This window comes from Coregonus lavaretus (genome assembly GCF_964263955.1).
Source record: "Coregonus lavaretus genome assembly, chromosome: 34".
Classification (NCBI taxonomy): Eukaryota; Metazoa; Chordata; class Actinopteri; order Salmoniformes; family Salmonidae; genus Coregonus; species Coregonus lavaretus.
Genome location: NC_140021.1, coordinates 13,049,388 through 13,063,793, shown reverse-complemented (window position 1 = coordinate 13,063,793; position 14,406 = coordinate 13,049,388). Strand labels below are relative to the sequence as shown.

The following is a 14,406-nucleotide window of genomic DNA, read 5'->3' as shown; positions in this document are numbered from 1 at the left end:
CCCCATTCATTCTTTCCTTTACACGGATCAGTTGTCCTGCTCCCTTTGCAGAAAAACAGCCCCAAAGCATGATGTTTCCACCCCCATGATTCACAGTAGGTATGGTGTTCTTTGGATGCAACTCAGCATTATTTGTCCTCCAAACACGACGAGTTGAGTTTTTACCAAAAAGTTATATTTTGGTTTCATCTGACCATATGACATTCTCCCAATCCTCTTCTGGATCATCCAAATGCACTCTAGCAAACTTCAGACGGGCCTGGACATGTACTGGCTTAAGCAGGGGGACATGTCTGGCACTGCAGGATTTTAGTCCCTGGCGGCGTAGTGTGTTACTGATGGTAGGCTTTGTTACTTTGGTCCCAGCTCTCTGCAGGTCATTCACTAGGTCCCCCCGTGTGGTTCTGGGATTTTTGCTCACCGTTCTTGTGATCATTTTGACTCCACGGGGTGAGATCTTGCGTGGAGCCCCAGATCGAGGGAGATTATCAGTGGTCTTGTATGTCTTCCATTTCCTAATAATTGCTCCCATAGTTGATTTCTTCAAACCTAGCTGCTTACCTATTGCAGATTCAGTCTTCCCAGCCTGGTGCAGGTCTACAATTTTGTTTCTGGTGTCCTTTGACAGCTCTTTGGTCTTGGCCATAGTGGAGTTTGGAGTGTGACTGTTTGAGGTTGTGGACAGGTGTCTTTTATACTGATAACAAGTTCAAACAGGTGCCATTAATACAGGTAATGAGTGGAGGACAGAGGATCCTCTTAAAGAAGAAGTTACAGGTCTGTGAGAGCCAGAAATCTTGCTTGTTTATAGGTGACCAAATACTTATTTTCCACCACAATTTGCAAATAAATTCATTAAAAATCCTACAATGTGATTTTCTGGATTTTTTTCTCAATTTGTCTGTCATAGTTGACGTGTACCTATGATGAAAATTACAGGCCTCTCTCGTCTTTTTAAGTGGGAGAACTTGCAAAATTTGTGGCTGACTAAATACTTTTTTCCCCCACTGTATATATCCACCGAACACATAAATCGTGCAAATTGGTTCCGGTTTCAGTCATGTCTTTGGTCACATTTGCGTGGGTCAAAGAAAAACACCCTAATGATTGGTTGACAATAGAGCCTCGCACAATGCAGGCAATCCCTGCAGGATGAAGTTGAACAGCAGACAACTGCAGTCAATACTTCATGACCTTTAATCACATGATTCTTGTCAAGTTCATGTATTTGATATGTAGGTCCAAGTCAGACAAGTTTTTATCCCCAGAAGAGATGGTCACCACCTTTCAACGTGATCCACTCGAAAGCGCCCATTGAGATGAGAACATGCAAGACTGCACGCACAGTCACACGGAGTATCTGCGCATGCTTCACGCAGCAGCTACGAGACCAAAACAGCGGAGAAGTTTAGCCTTGCAATTCAACCCTCCTGGTTGTTGCGGATATTGACCTACTACTGTTTACGCCGTGCATCTAGGTCATCTTGCGGAGTCTAACTTTAAACCTATCACCTTATGTATTACTGCCCCACAGTGGCAGGAAGGGACATCCCCAAAAATTATACAACACATACATGGAGCCTAGCCTCCCACACATCAGTCCCTAACACTAAATAACATAAAAACAAAATACGTTTTTATAAAATTTGAAATAAAAACTAGTAAAGTGGATATGAAAATTGAAACTAATAATCTTAATAGAAATAAAATGGAATATAAAAATACAAAACTATAATAACCTCAAATCAGGGACTGATTTAGACAGGGTGCAATTCATTATCAGGTAGACCAGAAAACCAGCAGGCTCCGGACCTTGTAGGGTAAGAGTTGAATACCCCCGTCCTATATAATACGACAGACAACATTCCTTAGAAATGTTGCTTTCACCTATCCTGTGTCCTCATATCAGTGCAGCTGAAGAAAAGACAGGGAGAGGAATTATGCATCCCACCACTCAGTACACACAACTACCACATCAGTTCACATTTTATTTAAAAAGACTTAGAACTCTGGAACAGTGCTTACATGCTTTTAGACATTGAAAACAAAAGCAGAATCTCTTGATCAGATCAGAAACAAAAATCTGTAACAGCCCTCTGTAGGGACACTCAAATCAACTCCTAGCCCCTAAACACTAGGCCCTAGTGGAGATCTGAGAGGGTTGGATACATATAATATGGTGGTAGCTCCATCTTGCACATAGGTGGCTAGGGTGTAGGGGCTAGGAAGGGTTGATTTGGAATTGACAGTCTCTGCCCTCGGCTCCTCCAGGGCACCTGGAACCTGTAGTCTCTACACTGGCATGGTTAGAGTTCTTAGCTACTCAGAAAGAGATTCTTAAAGTTCATCTTTACTCTGTGATAACTTTGTGGCGTGCTGTTCCAAGAACTTACTAAATCCTTCTATGGTTCTATCCTCACCCTCAAATTTGATTGGGCTCTGCTTGCTGTTGCTAGGCGCAAAGTAGATGGTGGGGAAGCCCTCTGTTTTGTAGCTGTCGTGAGGCACGTCGTTAGCTGTGGCGTCCATTTTGGCGATGACCAAGTTCTTCTCGTTCTTGTATTTCTTGCCCAGGGCGGTGTAGTCGGGTTCCAGCTTCTTACAGTGACCGCACCACGGGGCGTAGAACTCGATCAGGACATCTTTCTTGGTATCCATGACAATGTCGTCGAAGGTCTTCCCAACCACTACCTTCACGGGGCCTTTGTTGTTATTGGGCACCGGCTGGGATTTGATGATGGGTTTCAGTTTTCCTACAGAGAGGGAGAGACAGAAACGGACACTAATGTATAGTCCATTACACGATATTGGCAATAAAGACCTGTCACATACTGATGATATTTGGCTGGCTGCAGACAAGGAACCCAACTCAGGTTAATATGTAACTCAATACAACATGTTGTGGTGAAGCTCACCTTTCTTGAAGGCCATGATGAAGTCCCTCAGCACCTCAGAGTCAAACTCCTCAGGCTCCATGGCAAACTTCTTGCCGCCATCTCCCAGAATCCCCACATTGACTTCCTCCCCGCTGTCGCTGAGCCCCAGGCTCTTCAGCTCGTCTGAGTAATCCTCCTCGTCAGCGATGGCAAAGGTGTATTCTGGGAAATCCTTGGCCACCTCCAGAACCTTGCTCCTCCAGAATTGGGTGGCTGGAACAGAGATAGAAAGGGTTATGAGGCATGAGATGAGTTGCAATTAACCCAGCCAAGGTTCTCCAACCGCAGGTCCTGGAGGAGAGCTACTGGCAGTGCAGGCTTTTGTTCCAGCCCTTCAGCCTGACAAAAAGGTATTATGGAAGCTATGCAGCTTTAGACTCTGGAAAGAGACAATATTCACATAACATAGGAAATAAGGAGTTGAGGACACTCGCCTTTCCTGAAGTCGAAGCTGAAGTCCACTCCGTAGTATACAACGACCAGCGGCCTCTTGGTGTAGCGTTTAGCGTCATTGCTCTGTTTCCTGTGACCCACCAGTGGCAGGATGTGTTTCTTAAAAAAGTCCTGCACCTCAGACACCTCTGTGGAGTCCTGAAAGGAGAGATAAGCCAGATCTTACAACATTAAACATACATAAATCATTTCAGCACTTTAGGTCAGGAGAGCATGCTTCATTGAAGTCTACTAGAGGTTAGACAAACACACACACACCTTATGGACAGACTTACTTTGATGGTGAGTGTGTGTGAAGCTTTCTCGTACTTGGACCTGAACTTCTCAGGCTGCACCATGACGACCTGGCCGGGGGAGGCCTTGAGGAGCTTGGCCATGTCTGAACTGAAGGTGTGGAGGAACTTGAAGTCCTCTCTCAGAACGTGACCTGGGAGGACAGAGAGGAGGGGAACCCAGGGACAGGGACACTGAGCACAATGCTACAATACAATCACTATTGATCCCCTTTAGAAAGCCTCACCAGGAGCACAGGAATTTGCTATACACCCTCAATACTACACATACAGCATTCTATGTATAGTCATACTCCGGGTTCGTAAAGACTGCGCCAAGTCAAATTCAAGGACTTAGGTACTTTTTCAAGCACTAATATTTATTTTCAAGGACCATCAATTTCGAGAAGTTCATATTAAGTAATTGTTTCTAGTCGCCACCAGATGGCAGTATATCGCCACAACCTCATGGGGGGGGGGGGGGCAGACAGTATTCATCACTACCTTACAAGTCCTACTCAATAATGTGTCGTTTCTAGGGCTGTAAAACATCTTGGTCAATTTTAAAACGTGTAGTTTTCCCTATATAGACACACCCTATGTCTTTTAACAAAATCAACTACACTGTATGTAGGCTACTGAGCTTGTCTTATGCTTTAAGCACACTGTGATTAAATAATCAAGACACAAATGACACAAGAGGGAGCCAGAGAGCAAGAAAGCCTAACCAGAAAAACAACAAAAACACTGTTGTTGTTGCCTTTGCAGATTCTGCCATTAAGCTCCTGAAGTTACCGGTAGGTAATAGACTACACAGGGGTCGTCAACCTTTTCCATTTAGAATGGCAATTTATCTTACCATTTCTACCGATCTGCGTGCCAGTTATGATTTTCATACGCACATTTTCGTGGAACAGTTTCATTTATAATAAAGCCTTCGTATCTCAAAATCATTATGTGGTTAATCAAAATTCTAAAAGTAACTTATATTGCCAACTACGTAAATAATAGCAGGTAGAAAATATCCTGAAAAATAAATCTATAAATCACATTGGCTACGCATGGCCTGTCTGCAAGGAACTTGAAACATTGTATCAACTATTAACTTGGTCAGGCCTGAAGCTGGTGCTATCAAACTTGCAACATTGTATAAAATATCCTGAGCCCTCAGTTTCCTGTCCCAGTGAGCTCCGGACAGACACAGCTGTAGGCTATTTTGCGCAAGGGATAAGAAGTAATCAGGTAAGCCTATTTTATGACGTTTCCACCGGATCAGAGCATGACATTTTTTTCCCCTATCATGCGGAGTGGTTATCGAAAGAGAGCTGGAAAGATTTTTCAAATTGACAATAGTTCCTCAACATAGCCTCTCAATGGATGTAAAAACAGACTGTTTACTTGCTGTTTGAGGTGAAGAAAAAAATACTTTGAGAACTCACCACCACTGTGGAGCCTAAGAATCAGAAATAATATCAGATCCGCAAATGGGCACATTTATAGGCTTACATTTGCACGCAGGCCAGGTAGCCTAGGCCTACTTCAAATAGAAATCAGGTGTGTGCCCTTACGCAACATTGACAAGCACGCTACAAAACAAAAGACAATGAATAAATTGACAACTTGTAAATGGAATGAAATAAACCAACACTTGTTCCTCACAAGTGTAACCTAGGTTGTGCAGTACGCAAACGTGTCCACTTCGACAAGGAGAACGGTAAATGACTAATAATAATAACAACAACAATTCGAATGCATTAACAAATGACCATAACCAAACAAAGATTGTAGATTATAAATGGTGGGAATTAACGATAAATGTACTACTGGTGTGCCATCCTCGTAGCCTCTGCAATGGATTAGTCCACTGAGACAGGCATGAAATCAGACAGGTGTCTCATGTGCTAGCTAGCTAGATATATATACACACAGTGCATTCGGAAAGTATTCAGACCCCTTGACGTTTCCACTTTGTTACGTTACAGCCTTATTCTAAAATGGTTTAAATACATTTTCCCTCAATCTACACACAATACCCCATAATGACAAAGCACACAGGTTTTTAGAAATGTTTGCAAATTTATTAAAAATAAAAAAACACCCTTAAGTATTCAGACCCTTTGCTATGAGACTCAATTGAGCTCAGGTGCAGCCTGTTTCCATTGATCATCCTTGAGCTGTTTCTACAACGTGATTGGAGTCCACCTGTGGTAAATTCAATTGATTGGACATGATTTTGAAAAGGCACCAGTCTATATAAGGTCCCGCAGTTGACAGTTCATGTCAGAGCAAAAACCAAGCCATGAAGTTGAAGGAATTGTCCGAAGCGCTCCGAGACAGGATTGTGTCGAGACACAGATCCGGGGAAGGGTACCACAACATTTCTGCAGCACTGAAGGTCCCCAACAACACAGTGGCCTCCATCATTCTTAAAATGGAAGAAGTTTGGAACCACCTAGACTCTTCCTAGAGCTGTCCGCCCGGCAAAACTAAGCAATCGGAGGTGACCAAGAACCCGATGGTCACTCTGACAGAGTTCCTCTATGGAGATATAAACTTCAAGAAGGACAAACATTTCTGCAGCACTCCACCAATCAGGCTTTTATGGTAGAGTGGCCAGACGGAAGCCACTCCTAAGTAAAAGGCACATGACAGCCCGCTTGGAGTTTGCCAAAAGGCACCTAAAAGGACTCTGACCATGAGAAACAAGATTCTCTGGTCTGATGAAACCAAGATTGAACTCTTTGGCCTGAATGCCAAGCGTCACGTCTGGAGGAAACCTGGCACCATGCCTACGGTGAAGCATGGTGGTGGCAGCATCATGTTGTGGGGATGTTTTTCAGCTGCAGAGACTGGTAGACTAGTCAGGATCGAGGGAAAGCTGAACGGAGCAAAGTACAGAGAAATTATTGATGAAAACCTGCTCCAGAGCGCTCAGGACCTCAGACTGGGGCGAAGGTTCACCTTCCAACAGGACAATGACCCTAAGCACACAGCCAAGACAACGCAGGAGTGGCTTCGGGACAAGTCTCAATGTCCTGGAGTGGCCCAGCCAGAGACCGGACTTGAACCCGATCGAACATCTCTGGAGAGACCTGAAAATAAGGGCTACGTGCAGGCCAGTCAAGTTCTTCCACACCTATCTCAACAAATCATTTCTGTATGGACTTTGCTCTGTGCACGGGGGCATTCTCATGCTGAAACAGGAAAGGGCCTTCCCCAAACTGCCACAAAGTTGGGAGCGCAGAATTGTCTAGAATGTCATTGCATGCTGTAGCGTTAAGATTTCCCTTCACTGGAATTAAGGGGCCTAGCCCAAACCATGAAAAACAGCCCGAGGCAATTATTCCTTCTCCAAACTTTACAGTTGGCACTATGCATTCGGGCAGGTAGCGTTTTCCTGGCATCCGACGGACAAATCTGGGTTTGGCGGACTGCCAGATGGTGAAGCTTGACTCATCACTCCAGAAAACGCCTTTCCAATGCTCCAGAGTCCAATGGCGGCGAGCTTTACACCACTCCAGCCGACGCTTGGCATTGCGCATGGTGATCTTAGGCTTGTGTGCGGCTGCTTGGCCATGGAAACCCATTTCATGAAGCGCCCGACGAACAGTTCTTGTGCTGACGTTGCTTTGAGGCAGTTTGGAACTCGGTACTGAGTGTTGCAACCTAGGACAGACGATTTTTACATGCTTCAACACTCGGCGGTCCCGTTCTGTGAGCTTGTGTGGAGTACCACTTTGTGGCTGAGCTGTTGTTGCTCCTAGACGTTTCCACTTCACAATACCAGCACTTACAGTTGACTGGGGCAGCTCTAGCAGGGCAGAAATTTGACGAACTGACTTGTTGGAAAGGTGGCATCCTATGACGTTGCCACGTTGAAAGTCACTGAGCTCTTCAGTAAGGCCATTCTACTGCCAATGTTTGTCTATGGAGACTGCATGGCTGTGTGCTCGATTTTATACACTTGTCAGCAACAGGTGGATGAAATAACAGAATCCACTTACTTGAAGGGGTGTCCACATACTTTTGTATATATAGTGTACAGAAGTGGTAAGTCAGTATTGATGATTTTGTATTTTGAGTAGTGATGAGCAGAGTTTTGGGACATGCCTACTGGTGAACAAACGTTTCCTATTCGCATTACTACACAATTCCAGCTTAATTACATTTACATTTAAGTCATTTAGCAGACGCTCTTATCCAGAGCGATTTACAAATTGGTGCATTCAACTTAGGATAGCCAGTGGGACAACCACCCTTTATTTTTTTTAATGGGGGGTGGGGGAGTAGAAGGATTACTGTTATACTATTCCAGGTATTCCTTAAAGAGGTAGGGTTTCAAGTGTCTCCGGAAGGTGGTCAGTGACTCCGTTGTCCTGGCGTCGTGGGGGAGCTTGTTCCACCATTGGGGTGCCAGAGCAGCGAATACCTTTGACTGGGCTGAGCGGGAACTGTGCTTCCGTAGAGGTAGGGGGGTTAGCAGGCCAGAGGTGGATGAACGTAGTGCCCTCATTTGGGTGTAAGGTCTGATCAGAGCATGAAGGTAAGGAGGTGCCTTTCCCCTCACAGCTCCGTAGGCAAGCACCATGGTTTTGTAGTAGATGCGAGCTTCAACTGGAAGCCAGTGGAGTGTGCGGAGGAGCGGGCGACATGAGAACTTGGGAAGGTTGAACACCAGACGGGCTGCAGCGTTCTGGATAAGTTGTAGGGGTTTAATTGTGCATTTGGGAATCTACTACTTAATGAAGTGTCTTGCTTCCGGTCGAGAGAAGGGCGGATGGGTTGTTTGAGGAAAACGGCAAGTGAACGGCCACCAGAACGGCTGCCACTTGATTAAGCGGAATATTGCAGGCGCCCCGTGAAGGAGGCGATTGGCAGAAAAGCTCTGGAGGTTGTTGCAGTGAAAAAGTAAATGTAGAACTGGCGCCAGCGTAGGATGCAGCGTTGTCTTTCCCCCTTCATGAGTCTCTTCAGGACCGATTTCACCCATGCTCGCAATGTCAAAGTCTGACGCATGCTTTTCACCTTACACGGTGTGGGTTGGTTGGGTCCAGTGATGTAGTGGTAAAAAAAGGTAGGTAAACTCTACTGAACAAAAATATAAAACGCAACATGTAAAGTGTTGGTCCCATGTTTCATGAGCTGAAATAAAATATCCCAGACATTTTCCATACGCACAAAAGGCAGGATTGAATCTACATTTTACCGTCTTTTTAGCTATCGATGTGACGTTTGGCGGCGCCTAATCAGTCAGTTCTGTACCTGCCAAGCTAAGTGGCAGTGTGGGTGGAATGAGTGAGCTCGCCTGGCAACCACAGCGCAAAACACGTGAGGAAATAAAACTCTGTAGTCTGCCTGGAAATTAATTCACAAGACCAATACATTTTTCTAATATTTGATCATTGTCTGTTCTCTCATTTTAATTCAAGTACCAATTTGAGAAAATGTCAGATTTTCAAGGTATTCCAGTACTTGAATTTCAGAGTGCCAAATTCAAGTACTTTAAGCACGTAAAGCACCTTGTGCGAACCCTGCATACTGTGTACACCAAAGCATTGTTAATAAAAAAAGATTGAATACTTACAGGCCTCTAGGTAGAGGTCGTAGGTCGTATCCTGCTCCGAGGAGAACACGCCCACTATGACAGCGTCGTCGCCATCTTTGATAAACTCTTGCACCTGTTTCACCATCTGAACCTGCTTGGAGGGAGGCCCCGCCTGCTCGCTCATATAGTCAACGATTCCTACACAGAGAGAACACAGATTAGTTAGTACGCTCGGCTATTATCATTAACATGGGATGTGTCCTAAAATCCATAATGTTAGCAGATATATTTAGTCATGGGGTAGTGTCTGAAACAGTCTGAAGTGTGGACGTACCAATCTTCTCTCTGGGTCCGTTGTAGTCAAAGGCCTTCCCCTTCCTAAAGATCTTGAGGGTGGGGTACCCCGACACCCCGAAGCGGATGGCGATGTCCTTCTCCTGGGTGGCGTCTACCTTGGCCAGGGGGATGGGAGGAGAGCGCTGGCTCAGGGCCTTGGCTGCCTTCTCATACTCTGGAGCCAGCTGCTTACAGTGGCCACACCTGGAGGGACAGTTATAACAGCACCATAAAGCTTCGTAAGGCAGGAACAACAGTCATGAAGCTTCATCTCCTCCGCTCCTTTACTGGTTGGAAAACACAAAGGAAGTGATAGATTTTATGCATCAGATCAGTGCAGATAAAGCAAAGGAGAAAAGGACATGAAGTGGGACTGACCATGGGGCATAGAACTCCACCAGGATGATGTCAGCGTTGTTGACCACCTCGTCAAAGCTGTCCTTGGTCAGCACCAATGTGGCCTCTGGAGGGGGCTTCCAGTCCGGCTGGGCCACCTCCTTCACTCGAGCCACAATGGCTGAAACACAGCCACAGTTACCACATTAATAATACTACTAAACTTAAACTGGAAGGGGGTTGCAATCCAGTCCGGCTGGGTTACCTTCACTCGCGCCACAATGACTGAAACACAATCACAGTTAAGACATTAGCAATGTTACTGAAGTGAAACTAAGTTAGCAGCCTGTGTACCAGTCTGTTTCCGCTTCAGTCAAACAAGGTGAAGATGTACTAGCGTAGTCAAATAGAGAAACAGAGACAGTCAGGCTATTAGCTCAGTCTTGTTAGTGGTTGTCCTACCCTGCTCATTCCTGGCTCCATCATACTCCACAGGCTCCCCCTTCTTCATGATCTTGAAGGTGGGATATCCCGACACCTCGAATCTACTCCCTAAGGAACTGGCCTTGGTCGCGTCCACCTTGGCCACAGGGATAGGGGGGTCATTCTCTTTCAGACTCTGGGCGATCTTCTCATACTCAGAAGCAAACTGCTTACAGTGGCCACACCTGGGAGAGGGGATGAGAACAGATTAGAGAAGTGTTAATCAAGGGGGAAATGATTTCAGTGGTGCAGATATCCCATGCATATTTGAGATTAAGGCCTGCCGGGTTTTCCTACTGCATATTGGCTACCAGGAGCTGCACAATAGATGATGTGGATGGACACGTCTCCAATGACTGACAAATATTGACTTCATTACTGTGAACTCTCCCTTTATGCAAACTTACCATGGGGCATAGAACTCAACCAGCACAGTGTCCTTGCCCTCCATGAACGTGTCGAAGTTGTTGTCGGTCAGGACCAACACTCCATTCTCATCCTTCACCTCTGTTCCATCATCTTCATCCTCCTCTTCATCATCACTGTCATCACCCTCGTCGACTTCCTCTGCTACATCTGCAAACATCATGGATAACAGTGTGAAATCAACAGAATGTCTAGCAACAATAGCCAGGACAGTGCAGTTGGGTTTGGGTTGCAACAAAACCTAGCTCTCGAAAACCCAGGGGAGCTTACAGCAGGCCCCCCTTTTGGGTTCTCAGCTGAAGGCATGGAACATTTTACTGAGTTACAGTTCATACAGTATAAGGAAATCAGTCAATTGAAATAAATTCATTAGGCCCTAAACTATGGATTTCACATGACTGGGAATAAAGATGAGTCTGTTGGTCACAGATTCCTTTAAAAAAGGTAGGGGCGTGGATCAGAAAAACAGTCAGCATCTGTTGTGACCACCATTTCAGGATCTTGTCACGGTATCTATGTGCATTAAAATTGCCATCGATAAAATGTAATTGTGTTCATTGTCCGTAGCTGATGCCTGCCCAGACCACATAACCCCACCATGGGGCACTCTGTTCACAACGTTGAAATCAGCAAACCTCTCGCCCACACGACGCCATACACTGCCATCTATCTGCCTGGTACAGTTGAAACCGTGATTAATCCATGAAGAGCACACTTCTCCAGCGTGCCAGCGGCCATCGAAGGTGAGCATTTGCCCACTGAACTCAGTTACGATGCAGAACTGCAGTCAGGTCAAGACCCTGGTGAGGACGATGAGCACGCACATGAGCTTCCCTGAGACGGTTTCTGACAGCTTGTGCAGAAATTCTTTGGTTGTGCAAACCCAGTTTCATCAGCTGTCCAGGTGGCTGGTCTCATACGATCCCGCAGGTGAAGAAGCCGGATGTGGTCCTGGGCTGGCATGGTTACATGTGGTCTGCGGTTGTGTGGACGTACTGCCAAATTCTCTAAAACAATGTTGGAGGTGGCTTCTTGTAGAGAAACTAACATTAAATTATCAGCTCTGGTGGATATTCCTGCAGTCAGCATGCTCCCTCAAAACTTGACATTGTGTTGTGTGACAAAACTGCACATTTTAGAGTGGGCTTTTATTTTCCCCAGCACAAGGTGCACCTGTGTAATGATCATGCTGTTTAATCAGCTTCTTGATATACCACACCTGGTGGATGTATTGAACTGCATACAGTAATTGTATCTTTTGTATTAGAGAATTGAGGTGTATTTGCGTTTATACATAACATCTGTGCAGCGTTGGGGCACTTTCCTCACAAGGTTAAAGAAATGGGTCGTCCATTGACCCAATGTTATGCAATGGAATTGTAGTCATGATAAGGGCTAAACAAAACCATGCTGCAACATTACGCGCGTGCACACACAACATTCTATAAAAACTAGCCAGCAGTTTAGTTAACAACTAGCTAGCTAGTTACCCAACTAGCTAATGAATAAGAGCTGACCGGCCAACAATTATAACGACAGGAGAAGCCAACTAGCGTGTAAACGACCTGACTAACTTAATTAATTACTAACTAACGTTAGCTAGCTACTTACCATCTTCTTCACATTGGATGACAGTGGCAAAGTGGGCAACGCCAAGCAAGACAATTAGCAGCAGCGCTATCTTTCTCATTGTCAGGTTTTCCAATGGGATGCTATCCGTGTAACGAGTGAGACTTCTCCCTTTAAACTAGTAACTGTCTATTATTAGCAATCTCTGTAGAGCTTGATCAATCCTAAAGTGAAGTTACAAATTGATCTTTGGCTTGTGGTTTCATACAAACTAGAAAGACTTCTGAAATCACGCTCCCCACCTCCCGAAATTGAACTTGTCTGACTTGCCACGTTCTAATTGGCTGTCATCATCGGTTCTCCTCCAATTGCGTACCGCCACTTAATTCCTGGATACAGGACGTTCGAGGGTGCCATTGGATAGTTGGCCAGTTGTTCTAATGTCATTGGACTGAATGGACAACTGTTTTTTCAACATGAAACAAGCAAAAGTTGTACGTGTACTTTTGATATCAAAAGGATCTTGGAGAGGTTTATTTTATTTATTGTGCAAGGACGTCTCTGTTTTGCTGCAACAATGCAACTGTCCTGTAAGCATATTAGTTAGTGAGCCATGTTGTAATGTTCATTCTTTCAAGCAACAGTGTGCGCTCCACTCACACTATCCTGCACACCATTTATTTGAGAATGTATTTTACACACCATTTATTTATTTGTCTTTTACAACCAGGCACATTGTTTATTTAATGTTTTTGAAAATATACATGGTGACACATGCAGTAGCCTACTGAATACTTGTAATTAAGCCTGATTCACGCCACACAGACTATTTAAACATACTTTTTTTTAATGTCCCTCTTGAATAGCATATTGATGAAGATAATTCATTATTTCATTCATTCATTTGTTCATTCATTAGACTCTCCATACAGTGTCAGCCCCAGCACTGTCGGACTGTCCCTAGGATTCCCTCCCCCTCCACTGGTTCAGTCTCCGGGCTCCCATGGACCATAACCTCCACCACAGCCCTGTGTGGCCCTCCATGGCCCTCCACCACCCCAGAAGCAGGGGTATGTATGGGGCTGGGCTCCTCTACTGTAGCCCTGTGGGTGTTTCTCGGCCTTCTGTGGCTCTTCTTATCAGACCGACCGACAGTGTTCCAGTGGCTGATCTGATTCTCCAGAACCACAGTCTTAACCAGCTGATTCTCTATCCAGCCTGTTAGGCTCTGGATCTGAGGCAAGTTGTCCCATGTCCGAGCCTCAGCTACATGCTCCGTGTCTGGGGAGGAGAGGTAGCTTGGCCCCCCTATGGAGGTGGAGCTCTGGAGGTTTCTGTCTGAGGGGAGAGATATAGTCTCTGATGGGTGCTCTCGGGAGGTCCTCCCTGGTGCTCCACTACGCAGGGGACTGCCGGATGTCCCAACCCTACTTGAGAGTCCTCCGGCTGGGGTCTGCCTCCTCTGGTCTGACTGCTGCAGATGGTGGAGGGTCTCCAACTCAAGCTGAGACCTGGGGTGGAAATAAAAACAACTGGTTAACAACCCAGGCCATCTGAGTGACTCAGGGCTATGCTAGCTAACTGAGCTAAAGCCTAAACATAAACTCAAATAGTAAAGTAGTCATTGGGCTAACATAGTTCAGTGAATCACCTCTGCCATTCTATGGCAGGCTTATGCTGTTTTTGATGTGAATTATATTTTGTTGTGGTTTTACCTGTAGTGATGTGTGTCAGGTGAGTGTTCCCTGGAGGTCAGTGGGAGGTTGGTGATGTCAGGGGGATCATTGGGAAGAGTCTCTTCAGTCATGTGTGCTGTTTCACTGGCAGCAGAGCGCTACAAAATAAACAAACACCATTAAAACTGTGCTGGCATCAGGGACAGCTCATGAGATGGTGGCAAGTTCAAATCCAAAGTGGGACATGTTTAAGTAAATCATATACAGTGATGAAAAAAGTATTTGATTCCCTGCTGATTTTTACGTTTGGCCACTGACAAAGACATGATTAGTCTATAATTGTAATGGTAGGTTTATGTGAACAGTGAGAGACA

General features: G+C 45.3%; 1 protein-coding gene across 1 annotated transcript; it reads right to left on the bottom strand.

The window, feature by feature from the left end:
- Nucleotides 1–1,968: 1,968 nt before the first annotated feature.
- LOC311109337 (protein disulfide-isomerase A4-like) lies at nt 1,969–12,711 on the bottom strand. The gene is made up of 10 exons (XM_084152189.1): nt 12,399–12,711; nt 10,769–10,937; nt 10,341–10,546; nt 9,921–10,059; nt 9,541–9,746; nt 9,246–9,404; nt 3,665–3,816; nt 3,371–3,527; nt 2,916–3,149; nt 1,969–2,753 (listed from the first exon to the last, which is right to left on the bottom strand). Exons 1-10 carry the CDS (start codon nt 12,475–12,477, stop codon nt 2,338–2,340), a joined length of 1,917 nt encoding a protein of 638 aa, XP_084008315.1. The 5' UTR covers nt 12,478–12,711; the 3' UTR covers nt 1,969–2,337.
- Nucleotides 12,712–14,406: the final 1,695 nt, after the last annotated feature.